The sequence below is a fragment of the Mustelus asterias genome, chromosome 7 (genome assembly GCF_964213995.1).
Source record: "Mustelus asterias chromosome 7, sMusAst1.hap1.1, whole genome shotgun sequence".
Lineage (NCBI taxonomy): Eukaryota > Metazoa > Chordata > Chondrichthyes > Carcharhiniformes > Triakidae > Mustelus > Mustelus asterias.
In genome coordinates this window covers 131,330,917-131,358,744 of record NC_135807.1, presented here as the reverse complement: position 1 = coordinate 131,358,744, position 27,828 = coordinate 131,330,917, and the positions used below count along the sequence as shown (strand labels likewise).

Below are 27,828 nucleotides of genomic sequence, written 5' to 3'. Positions count from 1 at the left end.
CATGGGTTTCCTCCGGGTGCTGCGGTTTCTTCCCATGGTCCAAAGATGTGCAGGTTAGGTGGATTGGCCTTGTTAAACTGCCCCGCATGTGTACGTTAGATGGATTAGCTATGATGGATGTGCTGGGATAGGGTGGGCCTGGGTGAGATGCTCTTTAATTTTATTTATTAGTGTCACACGTAGGCTTACATTAACACTGCAATGAAGTTACTGTGAAAATCCTCCACTCAGCACACTCTGGCACCTGTTCGGGCACAGTGAGGGAGCATTTAGCACGGCTGATGCACCTAATCTTTGGAGAGTTGGTGCAGACTTGATGGGCCAAATGGCCTCTTTCTGCAATGTAGGGGTTCTATGATTCTAGGATGGCTCTCGGGGCTGACCTGGGTTGAATGACCCCCTGGCACCCTGCTCCTTCCGTACCACAATGATTCGATGGGAAACAGTTCAGCTGGCACCTCAGGGTTGCAAACTTTGGCTCATGCAAACCCAGAGGTTTCACCAGATCCAAAGTGTCCCGGCCCATCAAACTTTTCTTCCCCACCAGCAATACAAATGATAGCATTCCAAAAATATTTTTTCGCCCAATTTTTTTTTCTGAGGCCAAAACATTGTGTGATTTCAAGAAGAAATGAGGGGATTTTCACAATAACTTCATTGCAGTGTTAACATAAGCCTTACTTGTGACTAATAAATAAACTTTACTTTAGATATAGCTCTTGGGGCTAAAGGGATCAAGAGATATGGGGGGGAAGGGGGGATCAGGATATTGAATTTGATGATCAGCCATGATCAAAATGAATGATAGAACAGGTGTGAAGGGCCGAATGGCCTCCTCCTGCTTCTAGTTTCTGTTTCTAATTTTTTTTAAAAAAGTAATTCCTCCCCCCCCCCCCCAAGTGATTTTTCTTCTGAGTCACTTGTGGCCACTATCTGGGAGACTCTAGGGCAAACTGGCAAAAAGGTCCACCCATGATAAGCCTGTGTCCCAGTGCACTTTCAGTGTAACCCCTCTCCACCTGTCAAGAGCGATATTATTGACCTGTCAATTGTCTGGGGGGAAGATGTTGTCAGCTGTATTGGAGCTGTTGGTTCAGCTCTGTTGAATGCAGACAAGACAGCGAGGCAAATGGATGTGTGAGCGTACAGGGCTGTTACACAGGCACACGCTGCAAGATAAGAGTTTGCACTCGGGGCTGTTGCTGTGCAATGGGACAGTGAGGTCGGAAGACATACTGTAAGATCCCTGCATGTGTACCGGAAGTTCCCTGTGCAGGCTCCGGGTGTATTATTTCCTGTTTACAGGCGGGAAGAGTGAACCTTTTTACTGCACTTTTGCCTTTGAACATTTCCGTGTCGGCACGCCGAGGATTTGGGTGTTTTTATATCAAAAAGGGAGAGATTGCATTTTCCTCTCCCCCCTCCTTCCTTTCCCCAGCGGTTAGAAGATGGCGGAGGCGGGGGAGCCGGACCGGGACCAAGACCAGGAGCAGAATCGGGATGGTCCGGCGGCCGGGGCTGGAACTGGACCCGGTGCTACCACCACCACCGCAGCAGCTGCAGCAGCAACAACAACAGCAGCAGCAGCAGCCCGGGCCGTGCTGGAAGTGGCGGCCCCGGGCTCCCGACCCCTGCGGCTGCTGGAGTGGAGCGTGCGGGTGGGCTGGCCGGTACAGATCGGCACGGTGCTGGCTCACTGCCTCCCCGTGGAGCAAGAGAGCGGCGCCGAGCGCGAAAGGCCCCGGCCGCAGGAGAAGAGGGTGAAGTCGGACCGGGCCGGGGTGGTCAAGGAGCTGTGCTGGCAGCCGGGCCAAGTGGTGCCCAGCGGGTAAGGAGCAGGGATGGAACGTTGCCCGGGGATCGGTAGGGGATACATTGACCACACGTCACAATGGGAATGGAACGCTGCCCGGGGATCGGTAGGGGATACATTGACCACACGTCACAATGGGAATGGAACGTTGCCCGGGGATCGGGGGGTACATTGACCACACGTCACAATGGGAATGGAACGTTGCCCGGGGATCGGGGGGATACATTGACCACACGTCACAATGGGAATGGAACGTTGCCCGGGACAGGGATGCAATTGCAGCGCGTGGTGATTTTAGGGGGCGCGCGGAGTGCAAACCTGACCCCCGCCCCCCAGACATTATAATATATATTTGTGTGTACATTAAAACACTTTAGCGGAAACGTGCTGATCGCATGGGGGGCGGGGGAGGTTAAAGGTGTTTCTCCAGGACCAGGAAAATATTGACTCTTCCCCCCCACGGGTACAGGGGAGGGGTTGGAATCGCAGAATTTTCAAAAGGAGATGTGCAAAGATGCTGGAGACAATTTCCATTTGGCTCAGAAACAGCCCGGGTAAAGGGGGCGGGGGGAGTGAAATTGACTTGACAGCTGATTGCTGCAGTCAGCCTTCATTGCCACTTCTTTCTTGTTTATATATATGTGTGTGTACATTCTGAACTTGTGTTGAGCTCAGTAATCTGTAGAAGGACAAGTTTGCAGGTGACACTGGCGTTTCTGCTCTTGTCATGTTTATGTATTTTCGCCCTCGGTCTGTCCTGAAGGATATTACCCAGTTCCTACCATCTGCAGGGTAATTGGCATTCACAGTTTGCTTACGTATAAGTTGGTGCTAGTAGTGTGTGCTGCAAAGTAACTGCTGAAACTTTTCAGTGTAACCTCACAGAACATGAACTACAGTGTCTTGGTAATCGACTCAAAGCAAAGTTTCTAGGCAGTTCCAGTTGAGTGTCCAGCTGCACTTGGAGCATCCTGGAATGGTTACAGCACAGAAGGAAGCCATTTGGCCCCGCATTGTCTGTGTCAGCTCTGCAAGCTTGACTCAGCTTCACGCACTCCCAAGCTCTGCAATTTTTGTTCCTCCGTTCTGGTACTTGTCCAACTGCCTTTTGACAGCCATGAGTGAATCTGTCTCCACCACACACTCAGACAGTGCATTCCAGATCCTAACCACTCACTGTGTGAATCTATCTCCACCACACCCTCAGACAGTACATTCCAGATCCTAACCACTCGCTGCTGCATTTAAAAAAAAAGCTTTTCCCACATGCCCCTTCATTCTTTTGCCAATCATTTCATATCAGTGTTCCCTGCCTGCAAGAACGGTGTCTATTGTCTATTCTATCTGAACCCTGCATGGTTTTTGAACACCTCTTCCTTTTATTTATACCGAGCTGTCCAAGTGACTGTTAATTTTGTCCCTCCTTATCACCTCTAACAGCTTCCCAACCACCAAGGTTAAACTGACTCGCCTGTATTGCCCTGTTCAACATTGCATCCTTTTTCGAACAAGATTATGGCCATTAACTCAGCAATTTTCTCCCTTACTTTCCTCAGTAGCCTCAGATGCGGCCACCTTGTGCTAGTGACTTATCAACTTTAGGTACATCCAGCCTTTCTAATACCTCCTCTTTGCCAATTTTACCCTGACCAGTGTCTCAACTGCCTCCTTTTTCTCTATGACTTTGGTCACAGCTTCTTCCTTGTTAAAGGCAAGTAATCATTTACTACCTCGGCCAGGCCCTCTGCCTCCATGCTAAACCCCCTTCTTGGCCTTTCATTGGCCCCATGCCTCCCGGTACTATTTATATGCTCAGAGAAGACTTTTGGATTCCTTTTTAAGTTAGCTGCCAGTCTCTCCTTGCACTCTCTCTTTATCTTTCACATTTCATTCGTCACTTTCCCTCTGAACTTTCTATATACAGCCTGGTTCTCGCTTGTATTACCAACCAGACATCTGTCAGGCACCCCCTTTCCGACACGATCATCACCCAGGGAGTTCTTTGTTTCTCCTATCATTCCCTCTTGTGGGAATGTGCCTCAACTCTCCCGGAACCATCTTTTTAAAGACAACCCGTTATTCTATTCCAGCTTTGCCTGCTTATCTTTGATGCCAATTTACCTGGAACAGATCCATTCTCACCTCAGTGAGGTTGACCCTTCTCCAGTTAACTGTTTAAACCCTGGATTATTTCTCCTCCTTTTCCATAACTAACCTAAACCTGATGATACGACCATCAGTGTCCCCTAAATGTTTCCCTTCTCACATTTGATCCGTCTGACCCACCGCCATTCCCCAGCATCGGAGTCAGTAATGCCTCTTGGGCTGGAAGCATGCTGGTGTGGAAAATTCTCACCATTCAGAACAATTGTTGGGGCGGCACGGTGGCACAGTGGTTAGCACTGCTGCCTCACAGCGCCAGGGACCCGGGTTAAATTCTAGCTTGGGTGACTGTCTGTGTGGGTTTCCTCTGGGTGCTCCCGTTTCCTCCCACAGCCCAAAGATGCGTAGGTTAGGTGGATTTGCCATGCTGAATTGCCCCTTAGTGTCAGGGGACTAGCCAGGGTAAATGCATGGGTTTATGGAGCCTAGGCGGGATTGTGGTTGGTGCAGACTCGATGGGCCCAATGGCCTCCTTCTGCACTGTAGGATTCTATGAGAAACTCATCTCACTCTTGTTCTTGTACAGCATTGCTATCCCAGTTTCAATGAGGACAACCAAAGCCCCATGTTATAACTGCTTTGTACTTCTTGCACACTCTGATTTCCCTGCGAATTTATTCCTCCAGATCTTTTATAGTTAGTTATAGCTCACCCCTGCAGCATGAGTACACTGCCGTGCCAGGGCGCTGGTCCCAGTTCTATTTAGATGCAACCAGTACGCCCTGTACAAGTCCCATCTTTGATTTGATTTTTTGGTTTGATTTGATTTATTATTATCACGTGTTAACATACAGTGTAAAGTATTGTTTCTTACGCGCTATATAGACAAAACATACCGTTCATAGAGAATGAAACGAGAGAGTGCAGAATGTAGTGTTACAGTCATAGCTAGGGTGTAGAGAAAGATCAACTTAATGCGAGGTAGGTCCATTCAAAAGTCTGACAGTAGCAGGGAAGAAACTGTTCTTGAGTTGGTTGGTACATGTCCTCAGACTTTTGTATCTTTTTCCCGACGGAAGAAGGTGGAAGAGGGAATGTCCAGGGTGAGTGTGGTCCTTAATTATGCTGGCTGCTTTCCCGAGGTAGCAGGAAGTGTAGACAGAGTCAATGGATGGGAGGCTGGTTTGCGCGATGGATTGAGCTACATTCACGACCTTTTGTAGTTCCTTGCGGTCTTGGGCAGAGCAGGAGCCATACCAAGCTGTGATACAACCAGAAAGAATGCTTTCTGTGGTGCATCTGTAAAAGTTGGTGAGAGTCATAGCGGACAGGCCAAATTTCCTTCCTCTTCTGAGAAAGTAGAGGTGTTGGTGGGCTTTCTTCACTATAGCACTGGCCTGGAGGGACCAGGACAGGTTGTTGGTGATCTGGACACCTAAAAATTTGAAGCTCTCGATCATTTCTACTTCATCCCCCAGGAATATCCCAGGAATCTAAAGCTCTCTTTCCTGCTCCATCTCTCCAGTCACACATTCATCTGTCCTACGCTCCTATTTCTGTACTTATTAGCACATGGCACTGGGAGTAACCCGGGGATTCCTACCTGCTTCTTTCCGAGCTGCCTAAATTCTGCCCACAAGGCTTTATCCCTCTTTCTACCTACATCCATTTGTACCAAGGGTGGCATGGTGGCACAGTGGATGGCATTGCTGCCTCACAGCGCCAGGGACCCTGGTTCGATTCTGGCCTCACTGTCTGTGTGGAGTTTGAATATTTTCCCCGTATCTGGATGGGTTTCCTCCGGGGTGCTCCAGTTTCCTCCCACAGTCCCCATGAGCAAGTTAGTGATTGGCCATGGCAAATTGACCCTTAGTGTCCAGAGTGGTGCAGGTGAAGTGGGTTGCCCATGATCAATGCACAGGGTTACAGGCATAGGATGTGAGAGTGGGCCTAGACAGAGCACTCTTCCAGAGGGTCAGTACAGAATAGATGGGCTGAATGGCCTCTTTCTGCACTGTAGTAATTCTATGGATTTGGGCCATGGCTGCGAGCTGTTCACCTTTCCCTGTCAGTTAGCTCTGCAACCACTCAGTGACATCCTTGACCCTGGCACCAGGGAGGCCACCCACTATCCTGGGTTCACAACTGCTGTCTGTTTGTTCTAACTATTCCAAGCCCCAGTCACTGTTGCTTTTCCTCCTACTCCCCCTGCGCTGCCATGGAATTGTGTCTAGCTGCAGACCACCCCCCTCCCCCCAAACAAGATGAACCCTGACGCCCGCCCATATTCAGAAGTGAGTACCCGTGGCAGAGCGAGATGCACTCGGGCCTCCAGCACAACCTGCCTGGTCCTCCTTGACTGTCTGCCAGTCACCCGTCCCCACTTAGCTGCGACCCCCCCCCCCACTTCACCCATTTAGCTGTGGGGTGGAGAGGGGGGGGGCGAAATGTCACTACCTCCTCAAATGTGCCATCCGCAAAGCTCTCAGCCTCTCGGTTACAGCGCAGCTCAAGCTTAAAATCCAGAGCTCGCACTCCAGCAGCTGACAGTATTTCGTGCATCCGTGGTTCTCAGCAGAAGTTGCTTAATCTTTTGCTTTAATACCAGCAGAGAATGGCATCGAGCCTGTGGTGTACATCACGTCTGACAGTTCCATATTGATTCCACCCTTGCACTAACTGGAAGACTTTCCTTCCCCTCACTCAAACACAGTTTTGCTTGGACTACTGACAGAGTTGGCGTAAACTCTTATCAGGTTGATCCAGGCAGATGAGCTGTGTGTGTGGGCATGCCGTCATCACCTCCTCCACTCCGTTTGTCCAGTGTAGGATATGGTCCTGCTCAGACCTTTTCAAGGAGGGACTTCTGCTGTACACAGGCAAGGTGTGTTGTCATTAAAGCCTGATCAGAAATCTCTGACTGCCTGCCATGGAAGGATTAACAGATTAATCCCCAATCTGCTTGCCCTTGTCATGAACACTTCTTCCGTGGCCTGTCTGGGGTGCCACTTGAATCCGGGATTTCTGGCTCAGACCAGAGACGCTACCCGCTGCGTCACGAGACCTTCGCCGCTCTTCGCCGTTGCCCCTTGATATCCAATGGCATTACCATTGCTGAATCCCTCACCTATCAACATCCTGGGGGTTACCATTGACCAGAAACTGAACTGGACGAGCCTGATAAATACTGTGGCTCCAAGCGCAGGTCAGAGCCTGGGAATCCTGCGCCAGGTAACTCACCTCCTGACTCCCCAAAGCCTGTCCACCATCTACAAGGCTGGGACTGTGATGGAATACTCTTCACTTACTTGGATGAGTGCAGCTCCAACAACACTCAGGAAGCTCAACACCATCCACAACAAAACAATCCACTTGATTGGCACCCCATCCACAAATATCCACTCCCTTCAACACTGACGAACAATGGCAGCAGTGTGTACCATCTACAAGATGCACTGCAGCCACTCACCAAAGTTCCTTGGACATCATCTTCCGAACCCACATCTAGGAGGGCAAGATCAGCAGACACACGGAAACTCCACCGCCCGGAAGTTTCTCTACCAGCCACTCACCATCGTGACTTGGAAATATAGAAACATAGAAAGAAACATAGAAACTCTAAGTACAGAAAGAGGCCATTCGGCCCATCGAGTCTGCACCGACCACAAACCCACCCAGGCCCTACCCCCATATCCCTACATATTTACCCACTAATCCCTCTAACCTACACATCTCGGGACACTCAGGGAAATTTTTAGCATGGCCAATCAACCTAACCCGCACATCTTTGGACTGTGGGAGGAAACCGGAGCACCCGGAGGAAACCCACGCAGACACGAGGAGAATGTGCAAACTCCACACAGACAGTGACCCAAGCCGGGAATCGAACCCAGGTCCCCGGAGCTGTGAAGCAGCAGTGCTAACCACTGTGCTACCGTGGCGCCGTTCCTTCGCTGTCGCTGGGTCAATATCCTGAAATTCTCTCCCTAATGGGGAGGATGTACTTACATGGTTCAAGAGGGCAGCTCACCACCACCTTCTCAAGGATATTTAGGGATGAGCAATAAATGCTGGCCTACCAAGCAGCATCCACATGAAGAAAATATATTTTATTGCCGGCCCAGTCTGTGTCAAGTTATTTTGTTAATGAAAAGCCATTGTTATAGTTGGCTCTCTGGTAATGTTAACATCAGTGCGAGCTGTGACTCAGTTGGCACTCCATGTCTGTGACTCAGGCAGTCATGGGTTCAAGTCCCACTTCAGGACTTGAGCGCAAAAAGTAGAGCTGACGTTCCACTAAAGTACTGAGTGAGTGCTACACTGTCAGCGACGTCATCTCCTGATTAAACCAGCGACTTGTCAGGCTGCTTCGGGTGAACTTAAAAGGGCACGCGGCACTCTTTTAAGGAAGACCAGAGGATCTCTGCCCGGTGTCCTGGGCCAATATTTACCCCTTAACCAACAGCGCCAATACAGATTATCTGGTCATTATCACCGGGTATGGTTTGTGGGAGCTTGCTGTGCGCAAATTGCCTGTTGCATTTCCTGCATCACAAAACAGTGACTCCCCTTCAAAAGTGCTCCCTTGGCCATAAGGTTGTCCTGTGATTGTGATCGGAGCTAAATAAGGTTGGGTGGTCATGAAAGGTGCTATATAAATGCAAGTCCTTTTCTTTCTTTAAAGTTAATGTAGTCTTTGACAGTGGACTATTCTTTAAATGGTAAAAAATTGCAGCATGCTGCTGTGCAGAGGGACCTGGGTGTCCTTGTGCAAGAATCACAAAAAGCTGGTTTGCAGGTGCAGCAGGTAATTAAGAAGGCAAATGGAATTTTGTCCTTCATTGCTAGAGGGATGGAGTTTAAAAACAGGGAGGTTATGTTGCAGCTGTATAAGGTGCTGGTGAGGCCACACCTGGAGTACTGTGTACAGTTTTGCTCTCCTTACTTGAGAAAGGATATACTGGCACTGGAGGGGGTGCAGAGGAGATTCACTAGGTTGATTCTGGAGTTGAGTGGGTTCACTTATGAGGAGAGACTGAGTAGACTGGGGCCATACTCATTGGAATTCAGAAGAATGAGGGGAGATCTTACAGAAGCATTACATTTTTGAACAGTAAAGGAATTAAGGGTTATGGTGAGCAGGCGGGTAAGTGGAGCTGAGTCCACAAAAAGGTCGGCCATGATCTTATTGAATGGCGGAGCAGACTCGAGGGGCCAGATGGCCTACTCCTGCTCTTAGTTCTTATATGCTTGTGTTCTGGTCAGGTGGACTGTCTGGGAACGTTTCAACTTTGCCTCGTGTCGGTTGCCAGCTAGTGTATCACCAAAGCGGTGTGAAACTACTCGATTAAAGGTCCCCGCATTGATTTCAGGCAATGCCATTCCTTCATGAAATTGTGCATCATGGTAAAGCTGATGTTATTGACAAAGGAAAAACCATGTGTAGCATATAGCCTGTACTGGAATGGTTACAGCAACGTTTCTTAAAGAACCAGTTAGATTTGTGGATCTGTTGGTTTGTAGATTTGATTCCAGTTAGCTGATCTCCAACACAGTTTGAGTTGGATCAGATGCTATTTTCTTACTGTGGCCACCTGGGGCGGCACAGTGGTTAGCACTGCTGCCTCACGGCACCAGGGACTCGGGTTCAATTCCCGATTTGGGTGACTGTGCAGACTCCGCACAGACATTCTCCCCACGTCTGCGTGGGTTTCCTCCGGGTGCTCCGGTTTCCCCCCACAGTCCGAAAGACGTGCTAGTTCGGTGCATTGGCCATGTTAAATTCTCCCTCAGTGTAACCGAACAGGCGCTAGAGCGTGGCGACTAGGAGTTTTTCGCAGTAACTTCATTGCAGTGTTAATGTAAGCCTACTTGTGACACTAATAAATAAACTTTAATAAATGTTTTTGACGTACGATGTCGGGGCCACAGACTTTGCTGTCTGCTTTCGATTTGCCCCTTCCTAAAAGCAGTAAAATGTAGCCCCTTTAGAGAAATATGGAAGCAAATTTACACGCATAGCACGATCCCACAAACACCAAAGTAATACGGTCAGATGATCTGGCCTTTTTAAAATTCAAGTGACGTTAGTAAATTGGTCAAAAGGCGTGAGAATTCCAACGTGTCAGTCTTCAAAATAGTGTCTCAGAGCTTTTTGGTGCCCACTTGAGAGGGCAGATCAGGCCTTGGTTTAAGGTCTCATTGGAAAAATGGCAAATGCAGCAATGCAGCACACCCTCAGTACTGCAATGGAGTAAAACCACTGTCTCCTGCTTTGTTCCCTCTCCTGCTCCTTTCACAGTCAAATCTAGGCTTCAGCATGCTGCCAGAAAGCACACAAGGTTTGTTTTCCAGGTATGCTCGTCATCTAGATCCCTTGCTGAAGTTATGGCCCAATAATCCATCCAGTACCTCTTTTTTTCCCGATGATCAAATGGAGTGACATTCTTGCCAAAGCGCCCTTCATCACAAAGTGTCATTCTCTCTCGCTCTCTCTTTCTCTGTACCATGTGGGAGTTGACAAGTATTGAATCAGCCTGTCGGATGAGATGTTAAGCCTGCTGTGGGTGTAGAAGATCCCGCGAAGAGGAGGCAGGGAGTTCGCCCCATGTCTTGGCCAACATTCATCCCTCAACATCACAGAACAAGCGGGTTACCCGCTCATTAGGACATTGCTGTTCGTGGGAGCTTGCTGTGCGCAAATTGGCTGCCATGTTTCCTACCTGACAGCAATGCCTACATTTCAAACATACTTTATTGGCTGCAAAGGTTGGGTGGTCATGAAAGGCGCTATATAAATGCAAGTCCTTTTTTTCAAACAAATATCCAATGGATCATAACTTGCCTTGGTCAGATTTGCACGAGATGATGGGAATATTGGGCATTGCTTTAAACTTAGAAGAGTTAGATGTATTTTGTAAGTTTCGTTGTGAGCAGAAGTGTTGATGTTTCTATACATTCTTGTTATAAAAATAACTTGCTTAAGATATACACCAACTCCGAAACAATACAATTGCATGTTTATCCTAGTCAGTATCCCTGGTCTATCAATCATTTGAAATTACACTACTGCTGTTATCTTCACATTGTTTAGAAAAAGTAATACACGGGAAAAGTAAGCAGTTAATAGTTTTGCTCATTTTTGTTTAACAGGGAATTTCAGAGTAGAACTAGGCCATTCAGCCAATGTTTGTGCCCCTAGTGAGCCTCCCCCACCTCCTTCATCTCACCCAATCTACATGCCCTTAAATACCTTTTGGCTAAGATCAACTGCGGGCAAATGTGAGGTAATGCATTTTGGAAGGTCTAATACTGATAGGAAATATACAGTAAATGGCAGGACCCTTAAGAGTATTGATAGGCAAAGGGATTTGGGTGTACAGATACACAGGCCACTGAAAGTGGCAATGCAGGTGGAGAAGGTAGTCAAGAAGGCATACGGCATGCTTGCCTTCATCGAGCGTGGCACTGAGTTTAAAAATTGGCAAGTCATGTTGCAGCTTTGTAGAAGCTTAGTTAAGCCGCACTTGGAATATAGTGTTCAATTCTGGTCGCCACACTACCAGAAGGACGTGGAGGCTTTGGAGAGGGTACAGAAAAGATTTACCAGGATGTTGCCTGGTATGGAGGGCATTAGCTATGAGGAGAGGTTGGAGAAACTTGATTTGTTCTCACTGGAACGACGGAGGTTGAGGGGCGACCTGATAGAAGTCTACAAGGTTTTGAGGGGCATGGACACAGTGGATAGTCAGAAGCTTTTTCCCATGGTGGAAGAGTCAATTACTAGGGGGCATAGGTTTAAGGTGCGAGGGGCAAGGTTTAAAGGAGATGCACAAGGCAAGTTTTTTACGCAGAGGATGGTGGGTGCCTGGAACTCGCTGCCGGGGGAGGTAGTGGAAGCAGATACTATAGAGAGGTTTAAGGGGCGTCTTGACAAATACACGAATAGGATGGGAATAGAGGGATATGGTCCCCGGAAGCATCGGGGGTTTTAGTTCAGACAGGCAGCATGGTCAGCGCAGGCTTGGAAGGCCGAAGAGCCTGTTCCTGTGCTGTAATTTTCTTTGTTCTAATTGTCCATACTTATGAGCACATGGCACTGGGAGTGATCCAGAGATTCCTAGCTGCTTCTTTCCTAGCTCCCTAAATTCTGCCTGCAAGACTTCATCCCTCTTTCCACCTACGTCGTTTGTACCAAGGGTGGCACAGTGGTTAGCACTGCTGCCTCACAGCGCCAGGGGCCCGGGTTCGATTCTGGCCTTGGGTCACTGTCTGTGCAGAGTCTGCAGGTTCTCCCCGTGTCTGCGTGGGTTTCCTCCGGGTGCTTCGGTTTCCTCCCACAGTCCAAAGACGTGCTGGTTAGGTGCATTGGCCATGCTCAACCCTCCCTCAGTGTACCCAAACAGGCGCCGGAGGGTGGCGTCTAGGGGATTTTCACAGTAACTTCATTGCAGTGTTAATGTAAGCCTACTTGTGACACAAATAAATAAACTTTACACGAACTTTAAAGATGGGTTGCAATGCCTTATCTTGTCAGCTTGGCCCTTGCTGTCTCTCTTGTAGGGACTTTGAATTGTGTTGAAATGGAGCAAGCGAGGAATAGATTTGAATTTGCCGGATCCATTCCGAGCATTGGCTTTGTAACATTAAGGATAGTGTGAAGAAAAAGAAGTATCCTTCTTCCTCATGTATTTACCCAGCTGCAATCCAAATGCACCTTATAAAATTCGAAGGTTTTCTGCAGCAGTTGCCTTTGATGGGATGGTTTGTCGGAACTCTGTTCTTGGGGCTTTAAAGTAGACTCAAGCTTCCCGCCAAACAATGTTGGGACATTTCATCAACATATCGTAGAATCACATTTATATAGCACCTTTAATGTAGTGTTACTGTTGTTGTTGTCGTACTAGGGGAAGGGGAAGTTACTTTTTGCCTCTGAGCTGAAAAACAAGAGAAGTGGCCAGGCTGCAGTCAACATACCTCTATTCACCCGTTGGTTAACATTTTCGCACTGCACCTGATCACTCGCTGCCTGTCACAGTTCGGTAACTGTACCGGTGACTCTCGTGCAGCAGGTGCTGTTTTCAAATGGCAGGAGTGTTTGTGTTTTTATTCATTTTATGCGATGTGGGCATCGCCGGTTAGGCCAGCATTTATTGCCCATCCCTAATTCCAGGGCGGCACGGTGGTTAGAACCGCTGCCTCACATGGCCAGGGACCCGGGTTCGATTCCCGGCTCGGGTCACCGTCTGTGCAGAGTCTCCCTGTGGCTGCGTGGGTTTCCTCCGGGTGCTCCGGTTTCCTCCCACAGTCTGAAAGACGTGCTGGTTGGGTGGATCGGTCATGCTAAATTCTCCCTCAGTGTAGCTGAACAGGCACCGGAGTGTGGCAGCTCGGGGATTTGCACAGTAACTTCATTGCAGGGTTAATGTAAGCCTACTTGTGACACAAGTAAACTAAACTAATTGCCCTTGAGAAGGTGGCGGTGAGCCGCCGCCTTGAACGGTTACATTTGCTCAAATGTAGGTACACCCACAGTGCTGTTAGGGAAGGAGTTCCAGGATTTAGATCCAGCAACAGTGAAAGAATGGCGATTTCAATTCGGGATGGTGAGTGACTTGGAGGAGAACTTTCAGGTGGTGGTGTTCCCAGGTATCTGCTGCCCTTGTCCTTCTAGATTGGTCGGGGTTGTGGGTTTGGAAGGTGCTGCCTAAGAAACCTTGGTGAGTTCCTGCAGTGCATCTTGTAGATGGCACACACGGTTACCACTGTTTGTCGGCGGTGGATAGATTGAATATTAGTGGAAGGGGTGCCAATCAAGCGGGGCTGCTTTGTCCTGGACGGTGTCGAGCTTCTTGAGTATTGTTGAAGCTGTACCCATCCAGGCAAGTGGAGAGTATTCTATTACACTCCTGACTTGTGCCTTGTAGATGGTGGACAGACTTTGTGGACAGGAGGTGAATGACTCGCCGCAGGATTCCTAGACTTTGACCTGCTCTTGTAACCACAGACTTTATATGGCTAGTTCAGTTCATAGAACATAGAACAGTACAGCACAGTACAGGCCCTACGGCCCTCGATGTTGTGCTGAGCTTTGTCCGAAACCAAGATCAAGCTATCCCACTCCCTAGTTCCTGGTCAGTGGTAACTCCCAGTATAGTGGGAGATTCAGTGGTGGTAATGCCTTTGAATGTCAAAGGATGATGTTTCGAGCCTTTCTATTGGAGATGGTCATTGCCTGGCACTTGTGTGGCGTGAATGTTACTTGCCACTTGTCAGCCCAAGCCTGGATATTGTCCATGTCTTGCTGTTTTTGGACATAAGCTGTTTCAGTATCTGAGGAGTTGTGAATGATACTGAACATTGTGCAGTCATCCGCAAATATCGCCACTACCGACCTTGTGATGGAGGGAAAGTCATTGATGAAGCAGCTGGAGATGGTTGGACCAAGGACACTACCCTGAGGAACCCCTGCAGTGATGTCCTGGAGCTGAGATGATTGACCTCCACCAACCACAACCACCTTCCTTCGTGCCAGGTATGACTCCAACCAGTGGAGAGTTTTCCCCTGATTCCCATTGATTCCAGTTTTGCTAGCGCTCCTTGATGCCACACTCAATCAAAAGGAAATTTGGCATGTCGGCTACGACTCTCACCAGCTTTTACAGATGCACCATAGAAAGCATTCTTTCTGGTTGTATCACAGCTTGGTATGGCTCCTGGTCTGCCCAAGACCGCAAGGAACTACAAGAGACCGTGAATGTGGCCCAATCCATCACGCAAACCAGCCTCCCATCCATTGACTCTGTCTACACATCCCGTTGCCTCAGAAAAGCAGTCAGCATAATGAAGGACATTCTCTCTTCCACCTTCTTCCATTGGGAAAAGGAAGCAAAAGTTTGAGGTCGCGTACCAACCGACTCAAGAACAGCTTCTTCCCTGCTGCCATCAGACTTTTGAATGGATCTACCTCGCACTAAGCAGATCTTTCTCTACACTTCAGCTATGACTGTAACACTACATTCTGCACTCTCTCCTTCCCTTCTCTATGAACGGTATGCTTTGTTTGTATAGCGCTCAAGAAATAATACTTTTCACTGTATACTAATACATGTGACAATAATAAATCAAATCAAATGCTTCCACGAAGTCAAAGTCACTCTTGCTCTGCGGTTCAGCTTTTTTGTCCAGTTGTTCTGCTGTGCAGGGTACCACGTCCGATTCTGCTTCTGACATGGAACTGACATAGCCCGGTCCTTAATGGCTCACAGTTATATTCCCCCCCGCCCCCCCCCCCCGCTATTTTTTCCTCTTTGTTTTAAATAATTTAAAAATTGAATAAACAAATGCAACAACTTCATGTAAATAAAATGTCCCATTTTAAAACAACAGTTGATGCTGAGTAAGGAGACAGTAGGGCCGATGACTAAAACGTTGGTCAAAGAGGTAGATTTTGAAGGAGTGTCTTAAAGGATGAGAAAGTAGAATGTAAATAAAGGGCTAACTCAGAAAATATGGGTTAGTGTGGCAGGGCAGGGGTTAGAGAGGATAGCATGATTTGAATAAAATGAAGGCATACAAAGAATGGAATGCTTTGGGGAAAAAAAAAAGCTACAACCACATAAGTAATTTAGTTATGGGTGTAATTGTACTCTGGTAAAGACCTATTGGATAAACAAGGTAGGAAATCCATTGTATTGAGGAATGTGATTAGATCTGTGCGGACTTGAATATACTCGTATGATTAGATCTGTATAAAGATGGCTGTAACAGAACGACTTTGAGTAGATCCTTCTGATCACTCCCAATGGCCATTGTAAGCCCAAAATAAAGTAATATTGTGTGGCTTAGCCACGATGTAGGTTGCTCCTTAAATTTTTCTTTAAAGGAGGTAGTGCAAGCGAAAGGTGGGGAGAGTGCGAGCAAGCGAGTGTGAGAGAGGTGAACATGGCTAGGGAAGGAATTCCAGAGCTTGGGGCCTATGCAGCTGAGGGCAAGACCACCTGTAGTAGGACTATTAAAATTGGGGATTCTCCAGCGGCTGGAGTTGGAGGAGCACAGCTACCTCAGAGGGTTGTGGGGTTAATGGAGGTGATGGGGAGGCGTGAAGCCATGGAGGGATTTAAACACAAGGGTGAGCATTTTTAAAATCAGGGTGTTGCTTGACCAGCAGCTGGCGTCGGCCAGTGAGCAGAGGGGCGATAGAGGAATGGGACTTGGTGCAAATAAATAAAAAGAGAGAGGCAGCCTCACCTCTCAGTTACTGATCTCAATTACACCACCCGAAAATGTCAGTGTCCCTCACAAGTCTACAGCAAAGGATACAGAATAGGGTGGAGTTTCTGGAAACTAATGTATTGCGAACTAACAAGAGTCCGGGAAAGTAGTGCTCTTGAAGTATTGAGTGATAATTGGGCCCCTTGAGCCTGTTCTGCCATTTGTTAAGATCTTGGCTGATCACATTGTGATCTCAACTCCACTTTCCTGTCCGCCCTCCAATTAACCCTTCGACTCCCCTCGCCCATCAAAAAATCTACCCAATTCTGCTTTGAATAATTTCAGTGACTCAGCCTCTGGATCGGAACACGGGAGTCATAAGACTGTCTCGCTCCATTCCCCAACCCTGTCCCTGCCTCAACTCATCCCCTGCTGATTTTGATGTGTCAAGTTTACATGGGGCAGGATGGGAGAGACTCACCAGGAGCGCATTGGGATAGTCAGGCCTAGAGGGAAGAAAGACATGGCTGGCAGTTTCAGCAGGGGATGAGTTGAGGCAGGGACAGGGTTGGGGAATGGAGCGAGACAGTCTTGTGACTCCCGTGTTCCGATCCAGAGGCTGAGTCACTGAAATTGTTCAAAGCAGAGCACTACTTTCCCAGACTCTTGTTAGTTCGCAATACATTAGTTTCCAGAAACTCCACCCTGTCCTGTACCCTTTGCGGTAGACTCGTGAGGGACACTGACATTTTCGGGTGGTGTGATTGAGATCAGTAACTGAGAGGTGAGGCTGCCTCTCTCTTTAAATTCAAGACATTTATTGCCCATTGTCTTCCGATCTGGATCATCATCCTTCTTCTTTTCCTTCATGTTGTGATCAGAGTCAGAGGGAGTTTATGGGGGGTACAGGGTCCTGAGTGCGACTATGGTGGTAAGCCGATTTCTTGCGCCGCTGCACTCTGTGCAGTGTAGGTACGCCCACAGTGCTGTTAGGGAGGGAGTTCCAGGATTTTGACACAGCGACTGTGAAGGGACCGTGATTATATTTCCAAGTCAGGATGGTGTGTGGTTTGGAGGGGAACTTGCAGGTGATCGTGTTTCCATGCATCTGCTGCCTTTGTCCTAGGTAGTAGAAGTCAGGGGTTTGGAAGGTGCTGTTGAAGGAGCCTTAGTGAATTGCTTAAGACAACAATTCGAACTTATGAATGACTTTAACACCATTAAGCATCCCGTGGCCCTTTGCAGGAGCACTATGATACATTATTTGACAAAGAGATAAGGAGATATGAGGACAGATAACCAATTATTTGATCAAACGAGTAGATCTTAAGGGAAGGGAGAGAGATAGAGAGACGGAGTGATTTAGGGAGGGAATTCCAGAGCTTCAGTTCAAGGCAGCTGAAGGCACGGCAACCAGTGATGCACTGATGGTAACTGGGAACGCATAGGGGACTTGAACTGGAGGAGTACAGAGATCTTGAATAGCAGTGAGGCTGGAGGAGATGATACGAACTGGGGAGGGGCCAGGGATTGGAAAACAGAACTTTAGAAAAGTCTGGACACAGCTGTTTTTTTAAAAGAAAGCTGTCCAGTTAAATTGTGGTTTTGTTTTGGTTGGAGCGCAAGGGGGAATTCTTTGGCCAAGGGGCAGTGTGAATACTGAATCTGATGTCCATCCCAGATTGTATTGCGGGCCTTGAATTTGGGTAATGTTTCAAATGTGAAAAGTTTGCCTGTGCGTTGGGCAACTTTAGAGTCCTGTTGTGACAGGAGATGAGCAAGTGGGCGGCGCGATGGCCCAGTGGTTAGCCTTGCTGTCTCTCAGCGCCAGGGACCCAGGTTCAATTCCAGCCTAGGGTGGCTGTCTATGTGGAGTCTGCATGTTCTCCCTGTGTCTGCGTGGGTTTCCTCCGGGTGCTCCGGCTTCCTCCCAGTCCAAAGATGTGCTGGTTAGGTTGGTTGCCCACGATAAATTGACTCTTAATGTCAGGGGGATTAGCAGGGTAAATGAGGGTTATGGGAATAGGGCCTGGGTGGGATTATGGTCCGTACAGACTCGATAGGCTGAATGGCCTCCTGTACTGTAGGGATTCTATGAAATAAGTAGGTTTACGGAGGTAAGGGGGGGGGTGGGGAGCTGAGTGGGATTGTGGTCGGTGCAGACTCGATGGGCCGAATGGCCTCCTTCTGCACTGAAGGGATTCTATGAAAGTACAAGGCATGGGTAGTTTAACATGGATGCACCTCATATAGTTTGCAAATTATAGGGAGATGTGATTTAGGAGTTACGTCAATGCATGTTCCACAGTGACTAGCAGTGTGATGGTTAATGCAACTCTTGACACACAAGTACCCAGCGTGGCAAGCTGACAACATGACCTGAGGCCGATTTTTTTTTTTCAGGGAAAAGCATTTGGAAAACCGACTTTATTTGTCTCTGAATGAAATAGCATGTGTCTGTAGGCTTTTGGGAGGAGTCCCATTGGACGGGGCTGTTTGAATTGAACAGTTCCATTGATCAGATACAGTTTGTGCGCAGTATAGCCTGTTAAACAGTCAGAGTGTGGTAATGAGTGTTTTACACTGGGAGAGGGGGGAACTCTCAAGCTAATTCAAATACTTGGGGCTCTGATTCACGCTTAGACTGATTCCCAACACCATCAGCTCATTGTTGCAGGCGCGGTGTTTGTGACTGTGACTAATTGATTTGTGCCTCGTCAAGGGTCAAGCAGAGTGCACCAAACAAGGAGATTTAAGAATCTTAAATGAACATCAACACTCGAGATTTCGAGGCCAGCATCATGGCAATAAAAAATGAGCGATTAAAGGACATTCACTGGTTTGTGTTTTGCCTCCAATCACATGCAAAATGTGACAGAATGGCTCAGAATCATATTTTTAAAGTTTATTTTATTATTGTTACAAGTAGGCTTACATTAACACTTACACAAACTCTGTGTGGAGTTTGCACATTCTCCTCGTGTCTGCGTGGGTTTCCTCCGGGTGCTCCGGTTTCCTCTCACAGTCCAAAGATGTGCGGGTTAGGTTGATTGGCCATGCTAAAATTGCCCCTTAGTGTCCTGAGATGCGTAGATTAGAGGGATTAGTGAGTAAAATATGTAGGGATATGGGGGTAGGGCCTGGGTGGGATTGTGGTCGGTGCAGACACGATGGGCCGAATGGCCTTTTTCCATACCGTAGTGATTCTATTCTATGAACGAAGTTACTGTGAAAATCCCCTAGTCGCCACGCTCCGGCACCTGTTTGGGTACACTGAAGAAGAATTTATCATGGCCAATGCACCTAACCAGCACGTGTTTCGGACTGTGGGAGGAAACCAGAGCACCTGGAGGAAACCCACGCAAACACTGGGAGAACGTGCAAACTCCACACAGATAGTGACCCAAGCTGGGAATCGAACCCAGGTCCCTGGCGCTGTGAGGCAGAAGTGCTAACCCACTGTGCCACTATTGTGGATTTTGTTGAAATGTGGTTTGTAATGTTTCTAGAGGATATTGATCCTGGGGTAACGCGCAGTGAATCATAAACCTGATGCCATGCCAGTTACGATTGTAAGATATCTATATTCTGGCGGCATGGTGGCACAATGGTTAGTACTGCTGCCTCACAGCGCCAGGGACCCGGGTTCAATTCCGGTCTTGGGAGTTTGCATGTTTGCCCCGTGTCTGCGTGGGTTTCCTCCAGGTGCTCCGGTTTCCTCCCACAGTCCTGAGATGTGCAGGTTAGGTGGATTGGCCATGCTAAATTGCCCCTTGATGTCCCAAGATGTGTAGGTTAGGTGGATTGAGGGAGTTGGTGGAGTGGGTGAGTGAGGTTGCGGGAATAGGGCCTGGATGGGATGCTCTGCTAGGGGTGAAAATGGGGTTGGCGCAGACTCAATGGGTCAAATTACCTTCCTCTGCACTGTGAGCATTCTATGATTCCCATGTTCCAAAGTATCACATCAGGTCACATGATTGGATCAGGAGAGGGCATCAGTATCTGCTTCGTCACCAGCTGCCTGTTTACAGGCTGAACTCCAGTCAGGGGATAAGCCAGCCTTTCCCCCACTGCGTCTGGGCAATTTCAGCAATCTGCTCACTCTTCATGTCGGGACAGGGGGCCATCTTTTACAGCCCACCAACACCTCCTTTCTCAGGAGGCTAAGGAAATTTGGCATGTCTGCTACGAATCTCACCAACTTTTACTGATGTGCCATAGAAAGCATTCTTTCTGGTTGTATCACAGCTTGGTATGGCACCTGCTCTGCCCAAGACCGCAAGAAACTACAAGGGGTCGTGAACGAAACTCAGTCTATCTCTCAAACCAGCCTCCCATCCATTGACTCTGTCTACACTTTCCACTGCCTCGGAAAAGCAGCCAGCATAATTAAGGACACCACGCTTCCCGGACATACTCTCTTCCACCTTCTTCCGTAGGGAAAAAAATACAAAGGTCTGAGGGCGTGTGCCAACTGACTCAAGAACAGCTTCTTCCCTGCTGCTGTCAGACTTTTGAATGGACCTGCCTCTCATTAAGTTGATCTTTCTCTACACCCTAGCTATGACTGTAACACTACAATGTGCACTTTCTCATTTCCTTCCCTATGAACGGTGCGCTTTGTCTGTACAGTGCGCAAGCAACAATACTTTTCACTGTATATTAGTATATGTGACAATAATAAATCAAATCAAATTTAAACCCCTCTGACCTGCCCTGCCATTCAAGGAGATCATGGCTGATCTGAGCAGCCTTGGCCCAGTTGTTTGACCACGGGGAGTGGTCCTGCCACCAGCCCATGTCCGCTTTGAGCGACAGCAGTGGAACAGGGTTGAGGAGAAAGAGACTTGGCTGATCTTCCCCAGTTTATGTGCTATCATCGAACCCTTACAGTGCAGAAGGAGGCCACTCAGCCCATCAAGACCACACTGACTCTCTCTGACGGAGTGTCTTACCCAAGCTCTTTCCCCACCCTATCCCCATAACCACCTACTCTCACCATGGCCAATCCACCTGACCTACACATCTTTGGCCTATGGGCTGATCAAATTGTCATTGTGGAGGCCACAATTTGCACTCGCTCGAGCCACCTCATTAGGGATCGGAACCCATTTGAGTAATTCTAGCAACTCGCTTGGCAAACTGGTCACTCTTGTCAAGAGCTTGTATTTTCTGTTTTATAAACCTAGCGCTGTTTTTGGCTGAGCGGTAACGCTCTCGCCTCTGAGTCAGTAGGTTGTGGGTACAAATCTCAGTCTCGAGTACATAATCTAGGCTGACATTGCAGTGCGGTGCTGGGGGAAGTGCATCTATGTCAGAGGCACCGCGATATTAACCCGAGGTCTTGTATACACATGTTCTCGGATGATGTAAATGATTCCATAGAATAACTCGAGGAAGAAGCTGTACTACAACCAACATCACTTTTTAAACAAAAAAAATCACCATGCGGAAAGGTTGTTTCCATGTGCGGGAGAATCTAGAACTAAGTTTATTTATCAGTGTCACAAGTAGGCTTACATTAACACTGCAATGAAGTTACTGCGAAAATCCCCTAGTCGCCACACTCCGGCACCTGTTCGAGTACACTGAGGGAGAATTTAGCATGGCCAATGCACCTAACCAGCACGTCTTTCAGACTGTGGGAGGAAACCGGAGCACCCGGAGGAAACCCACGCAGACACGGGGAGAACGTGCAGACTCTGCACAGACAGTGACCCAAGCCGGGAATCGAACCCGGGTCCCTGGACGCTGTGAAGCAGCAGTGCTAACCAATGAGCCACCGTGTGTTTCAAAATAAGAGTTGCCCATTTAAGATAGAGATGAGGAAATTCTCTCTCAGCGGGTTGGGAGACTTTGGAATTCTCTTCCTCGGAAGGTGGCTGAGGCAGAGTTTTTGGATAACTGTAAAGGCAGTAGTGGTTGGACTCTTGATGAGCAGGGGCAGGGGGCGGGGGAGGGGGGGCGGGGGCAGGGGGGAGCGGAAGGTGAATCAGGCAGAAAACGTGAAGTTGAGGTTAAAATTAGATCAGCCACAATCATATTGAATAATGGAACAGGCTCGAGGGGCCAAGTGGCCTACTCCTGCTCCTAATATCTATAAAATAATGAGCGGCACAGATCAGCTAGATAGTCAATATCTTTTCTCAAAGGTAGGGGAGTCTAAAACTAGAGGGCATAAGTTTAAGGTGAGAGGGGAGAGATACAAAAGTGTCCAGAGGGGCAATTTTTTCACACACAGGGTGGCGAGTGTCTGGAACAAGCTGCCAGAGGTAGTAGTAGAGGCGGGTACAATTTTGTCTTTTAAAAAGCATTTAGATAGTTACATGGGTAAGATGGGTATAGAGAGATATGGGCCAAATGCGGGTAATTGGAATCAGCTTCGGGGTTTTAAAAAAAAGGGCAGCATGGGCAAGTTGGGCCGAAGGGCCTGTTTCCATGCTGTAAACCTCTATGACTCTCATGTGGGAGCTTGCTGTGTGAAAATTGCCTGCCATGTTTTTTCCCTATGTGAATCGGAGACTACAGGTGGAATTTTTCTGTCCCCTCCCCTCACCAATGGGAACCGTAGCGGGCGGGACACGGGCCGTGCAAAGGTCTGTTTGCCTCAGGTGGGATCTTTCGGCCTTGGGGTGAGTGCAGTTGGAAAATTCCACCCTACATTTCAAAAGTACTTCATTGGCTGTAAAGTGCTTTGGGATATCCTTGGGTTGTTTGGGTCTTATCTAAAATGCAATTTGTTCTTTCAGTCAAGTTTTTTCCAGTTGTATCCGAGATCAGATCTAATCCTTATCTTCCACATAGTTTGATCTCCCATTGCTCCTCATGTGACATACTTTTGGATCCATAGGTCAGTTGAAAACTGTAACCCAGCATACTTGCTCCATGGCTGCAATGTTTACAAAAAAATAATTTTACTGATGACAACAAACACTTGCATTTATATAGCGCCTTTAATGTGACAGTTCTGCTTGTATACATTTCGCTGCGCCACAAGATAGGAAGAATGTGAACGCATTGGAGAGAGTGCAGAAAAGAACGGTTCCAAGGATGAGAAACTTCAAGTTATGAGGAGAGATTGGAGAGTTTGGGACTGTTCTCCTTGGAGGGGAGAAGGCTAAGAGGAGATTTGATGGAGATGTTCAAAATTGTGAGAGGACTGGACAGAGTAGAGAGGGAATCGAGAATGAGAGGGCACGGATTTGAAGTGATTTGCAAAAGAAGCAAATGTGATGCCAGAGAAGAACTTTTTCACCCAGCGAGTCATTGGGATCTGGAATGTGGTGGAGGCAGGTTCAATGGAGGCTTTCAAGAGGGTATTGGATCATTACTTGAATAGAAACAATGTGCAGGGATATGGGGGGAAAAGGCAGGGGAATGGCAGTAAGTCACGATGCTCATTTGGAGAGCCAGTGTGGATATGATGGGCCAAATGGCCTCCTTCCATGCAGTAATAATTCTGGAAGCAGGAGATTGCTTGTAATGCTGAACTGTACCTTCTGTCAAGGACTCCTTGCAGTTCCACAGTGGAGGTGGCGGGTTTTGATTTTGATTTGATTTATTGTCACATGTATTGGGATACAGCAAAAATTATTGTTTCTTGCGCTCTATGCAGACAAAGCATACTGTTCATTTTGATTTGATTTATTATTGTCACATATATTAGTATACAGTGAAAAGTATTGTTTCTTGCCTGCTATACAGATAAAGCATACCATTCATAGAGAAGGAAAGGAGAGAGTGCAAAATGTAGTGTTACAGTCATAGTTAAAAGAGTTAGAATGAATTTTTAGAAGCATAGAATGAGAGCAGAAGATAGAATTGGAAGGTAAGCTGGGCACAGCTCGCAAGAAGTCGCCTTTCTCCAGCTCCATCTTGAGCATAGAGTACATAGGGGAGAAGGAAAGGAGATGGTGCAGAATGTAGTGTTACAGTCAGAGCTAGGGTGCAGAGAAAGATCAGCTGAATATAAGGTAAATTCTGTACATAGACAAAATGTAGACCTAAAGGAAGTGAGATCTTTTCATGCCCTCTTCCTTGTTCAAAACCTGTTTAAAAGGTAGGCTGGGATACTGGAGGACCCACCGATTTGCCTTTTCGATAAGCAGGCCCAACTTCTGATATTCCAAACTGCCCAAAGTGACTTGTACGATTGAATCCACAGTTGGCACATTTCGAATTGGCTTAAGTGTGCTTTGATCCAGTTGGATTCCCAGTCTTCCCAGATGTATCCTCATGCATTAGCATTGAAGAAGGGAGACTCTCAGAATCATGTTGACAAATTCACAAATTTAGGTTTACACAATGGAATAGATTTAGTTAACAAAACATGCTTAAAACGAGAAACCCATTTTCCAAGTTAATGGTTCAGGACAGTTTAATGCATATCAGGTTATTGTCACTCAGGTTTAAGTTAGTACCAGAGGACCCTTGGAAAATAAGCGCATACCCCATTAATATAAATGTATTGTGTATTGTACAGTATGTTTTGCTTTCCTGCTACCACAGTGAATGGTGAATCTCTACTCAATGTTATAAAGTGGAAATACTTTTTGTAGCACAAGTAAGGCATAGGTCGAAATCTATAATAGTTCTGTTAGGGGTTAAAATGCCTACAGTGTGGACATCTCACAAGACCAGTATTGCACTTCAGTGAATCTATTGCCCCATCTGTATGTGTTCACTTTGGAGTAAGAAATTTCCTCCTCCTACCCAAATGCATCTGGAAACAAGGATTGTGATTGGCCTCATCCTTGTTTCCAAATCCTTCCGTGAACTCTCCCCTTCCCTCTTCCAACTCTACAACACCCTGAGATCTCTGTCCTCCAAGGCTGACCTCTGGTGGATCCCGATTTTCAACACTACTCCATTGGGGCCTGTGCCTTCAGTTGCCAAGGCCCTAAGCTGTGAAGTCGTAGAATCCCTACAGTGCAGAAGGAGGCTATTCAGTCCATCGAGCCTGCACCGACAACAATCCCACCCAGGCCCTATCCCTGCAATCCCTGCTAATCCCCTTGGCACTAAGGTGCAATTTACCATGGCCAATCATCTTTGAAATGTGAGAGGAAACCCCCTCCCTCAAGCTCTCCAACTCGTCATGCTGCTTACAACTTGCCTCTTTGACCGTGCTTTTGTCCACCTGTCCCCAAGTCTCTCTCTGTGATAAAGTCTGTTTGATGACACTCCTGTGAAACACTGGGATGTTTATCGCACTCTGCAAATCCCAGGTGTCGCTCTCTAACCTATACGCACGGACCCAAACTTGTGCTGACTCATCATATTGACGCCGCAATGTGATGTTTTACAGCCTTCCATGATTTGTAATTTGCAGCAGTAATTTGTTAAATGTGAGCCACGTATTTGTGGTTTGTGTTGCTTGCTGCGGCAACCTGTAATTTTCAGAAAAATGCCCTGTAGGGTATCTTTAGCACTTGAGTAAATATTGCAGATCGGTTGGGACTTCCAGTGGTCGGACAGGAGCGCCAATTGTTGACTGAAGGAATGGGCTGTTGTCAATTTTCACCATCTTCACAAATCAGGGTTTTTTTTTTGTGAAAGTCTTTATTTATTTTTATCCCCTTCGGTTTCCAAGCCATTGAATGATTTACAGACAATGGCATTTGATGAGATAAGTAAAAGAACAGGCCTGTAACACTAACCCCAAAGTCCTTGTACTTATGTTACGAAGCAGAGGTTGATCCCCTTTTGAGAAAAGCCACGCCGAATCCCCCAAAGAGGAATACCTCGCCTGGTAATCTGTTAAAAGTGTTTGGGGAAGGAGTGTGAACTTACCTTCATCCACGTTTTGAGGTTCATTAACAGACTCAGTTTAAGTGAATAATTAACAAAGCAAAGTAGTCCTCTTTTTCGGGGTGCGGGGAGACTAACATGCCCAGAGACTTCCGTCCCGGGTCCTCTAATTATATTTAAATATTAAAATTACTGTGTGCGTGCATTATGAAGCTCCGTGCACATTCCTGGCGCAGAGCTGACGGTGCCGGAAATCTCGTGCTCGGGGCCGGACAACCAGTGTGGATCGTGCCAATTTTGTTTAATTCCCCACTCCCGCCTTCACACGTTTTCTGTTCTAAATATTTTTCTTGCATTTATTGAACAAAATGCTAGAACAGTGCATGTCCCTTCTGTTCTAACACATTTGTATCCTGATAAGATTGCATGTCAGCTTATGTTCACCATGGATGCATGGCGTGCCAATAATACCTCAGTGTCTCAGTCGGTTCCGAAGACATATTGCTGCTAACAGTATGTTTGCTGACCCTTTTAGAGCTTCAGTGCTCTCCGGATGAACATTGACATTGGCGTTCTTGACTAGGCTCACTGGCGATGTTGCACAAACAGGTCAATAAAAAAAAGAAAGTGCCTTTTAATAGACTCAGAACGTCTCAAAGTGCTTCCCAGCTAATGAATAATATAGTGCCGTGTAGCACAGTGTCACAGACTGAGTTTTGTGTTCCTTTCTGCTGCCCATAGTCAGTATGTCGCAAGATTAAAGGTGTGTGTTTTCTTACCCTCGGAGTGAGAATCCCAGTTAAATAATTCCAGCAGCAAGCTTTTTACAAGTTTTAAAACAAAGAAGGTTATTTCTTATTACCCACTCGCACCGAGGTTTTGAAAACGTGAGGTCCCCCTCGCTGGTCTCACAGGCGCTCTCTCTCACGCTCGCAAAGACTAAATACAAATGAGGGTTAACGACCACGGTTGCAACTTATAATGATGTGAAACTCGTTCGTGGCAGGCCTGTGGTTTCTTAGATGGATACAGTGCTTTAAAATTTGAAGGTCTGGCAAAGCAAAGCAGTCTCGCTCAGTAAGCTGTGCGGTTTCTTGTAGTCGACTATCCAGGAGGTTGGTTCTCAGGTGAACTTGAAATTGAAACAGGTTGTGTTGGGGGAAGGGGGTCATTCCCCCTGACGTGTTACGTATTGCTGTTATTTATTTCTTACTTTGACTGCTTGGCTGGCTTGCAGCTTTTTTTGATGGCCTTTGGTGGAATTTTTGTGTGTCGCGCTCCCCCTCCCCCTTGCGCGTGCCCCCTTCCCCTCACACGTGCACCCTCGCGCACGCACCTTCCCCCTCGCGCACCCCCTACTCCCGCGCACGCCCCCACCCCCACGCGCGCACCCCCTCCCCTGGCGTGCGCCCTCTCCACCCGCCTGCGCCCCCCCGCGAGCCCCTCCCCCCGTGCGCGCCACCTCCACCTGCCTGCGCCCCCGCGTGTGCCCCCTCCCCCCGTGCGCGCCCCCACCCCCGCGAGCGCGCCTCCCTCCGCGCGCCCCCACTAAACCTGCGCGCGCCCCCGCCCGCGCTCCCCCCCTCCGCCTGCGCCCCCGCCGCGCCCCTCCCCCCGCCCGCGCCCCATCCGCCCACGCCCCATCCCCCCGCCCGCGCCCATCCCCGCGCCCGCCCCCACCCCCTCCCCGCGCCTGCCCCCCCCCCCCCCGCGCCCGCCCCCGCGCCCGCCCCCTCCCCCCCCGCCCGCCCCCTCCCCCCACGCCCGCCCCCTCCCCCCACGCCCGCCCCACCCCCAACGCCAGCCCCCTCCCCCGCGCCCGCCCCCTCCCCCGCGCTCACCCCGCGCCCTCCCCCGCACGCGAGCCCCCCCAACGCGCAAGCCCCCTTTCCCGCCCAACGCACGAGCCCCCTTTCCCCCCCCCCCAACGCGTGAGCCCCCCTTCCCCC

General features: G+C 48.2%; 1 protein-coding gene across 1 annotated transcript in view; it reads left to right on the top strand.

Annotated features, from left to right (window-relative positions):
• Positions 1–1,063: 1,063 nt before the first annotated feature.
• ctdp1 (CTD (carboxy-terminal domain, RNA polymerase II, polypeptide A) phosphatase, subunit 1) overlaps positions 1,064–27,828 on the top strand; it is a 334,539-nt gene continuing 307,774 nt past the window's right edge. Inside the window, exon 1 of the mRNA XM_078216841.1 lies at positions 1,064–1,828. Coding sequence (XP_078072967.1) covers positions 1,449–1,828 — 380 coding nt within the window. The 5' untranslated portion in view covers positions 1,064–1,448. The remainder of the gene's footprint in view (positions 1,829–27,828) is intronic.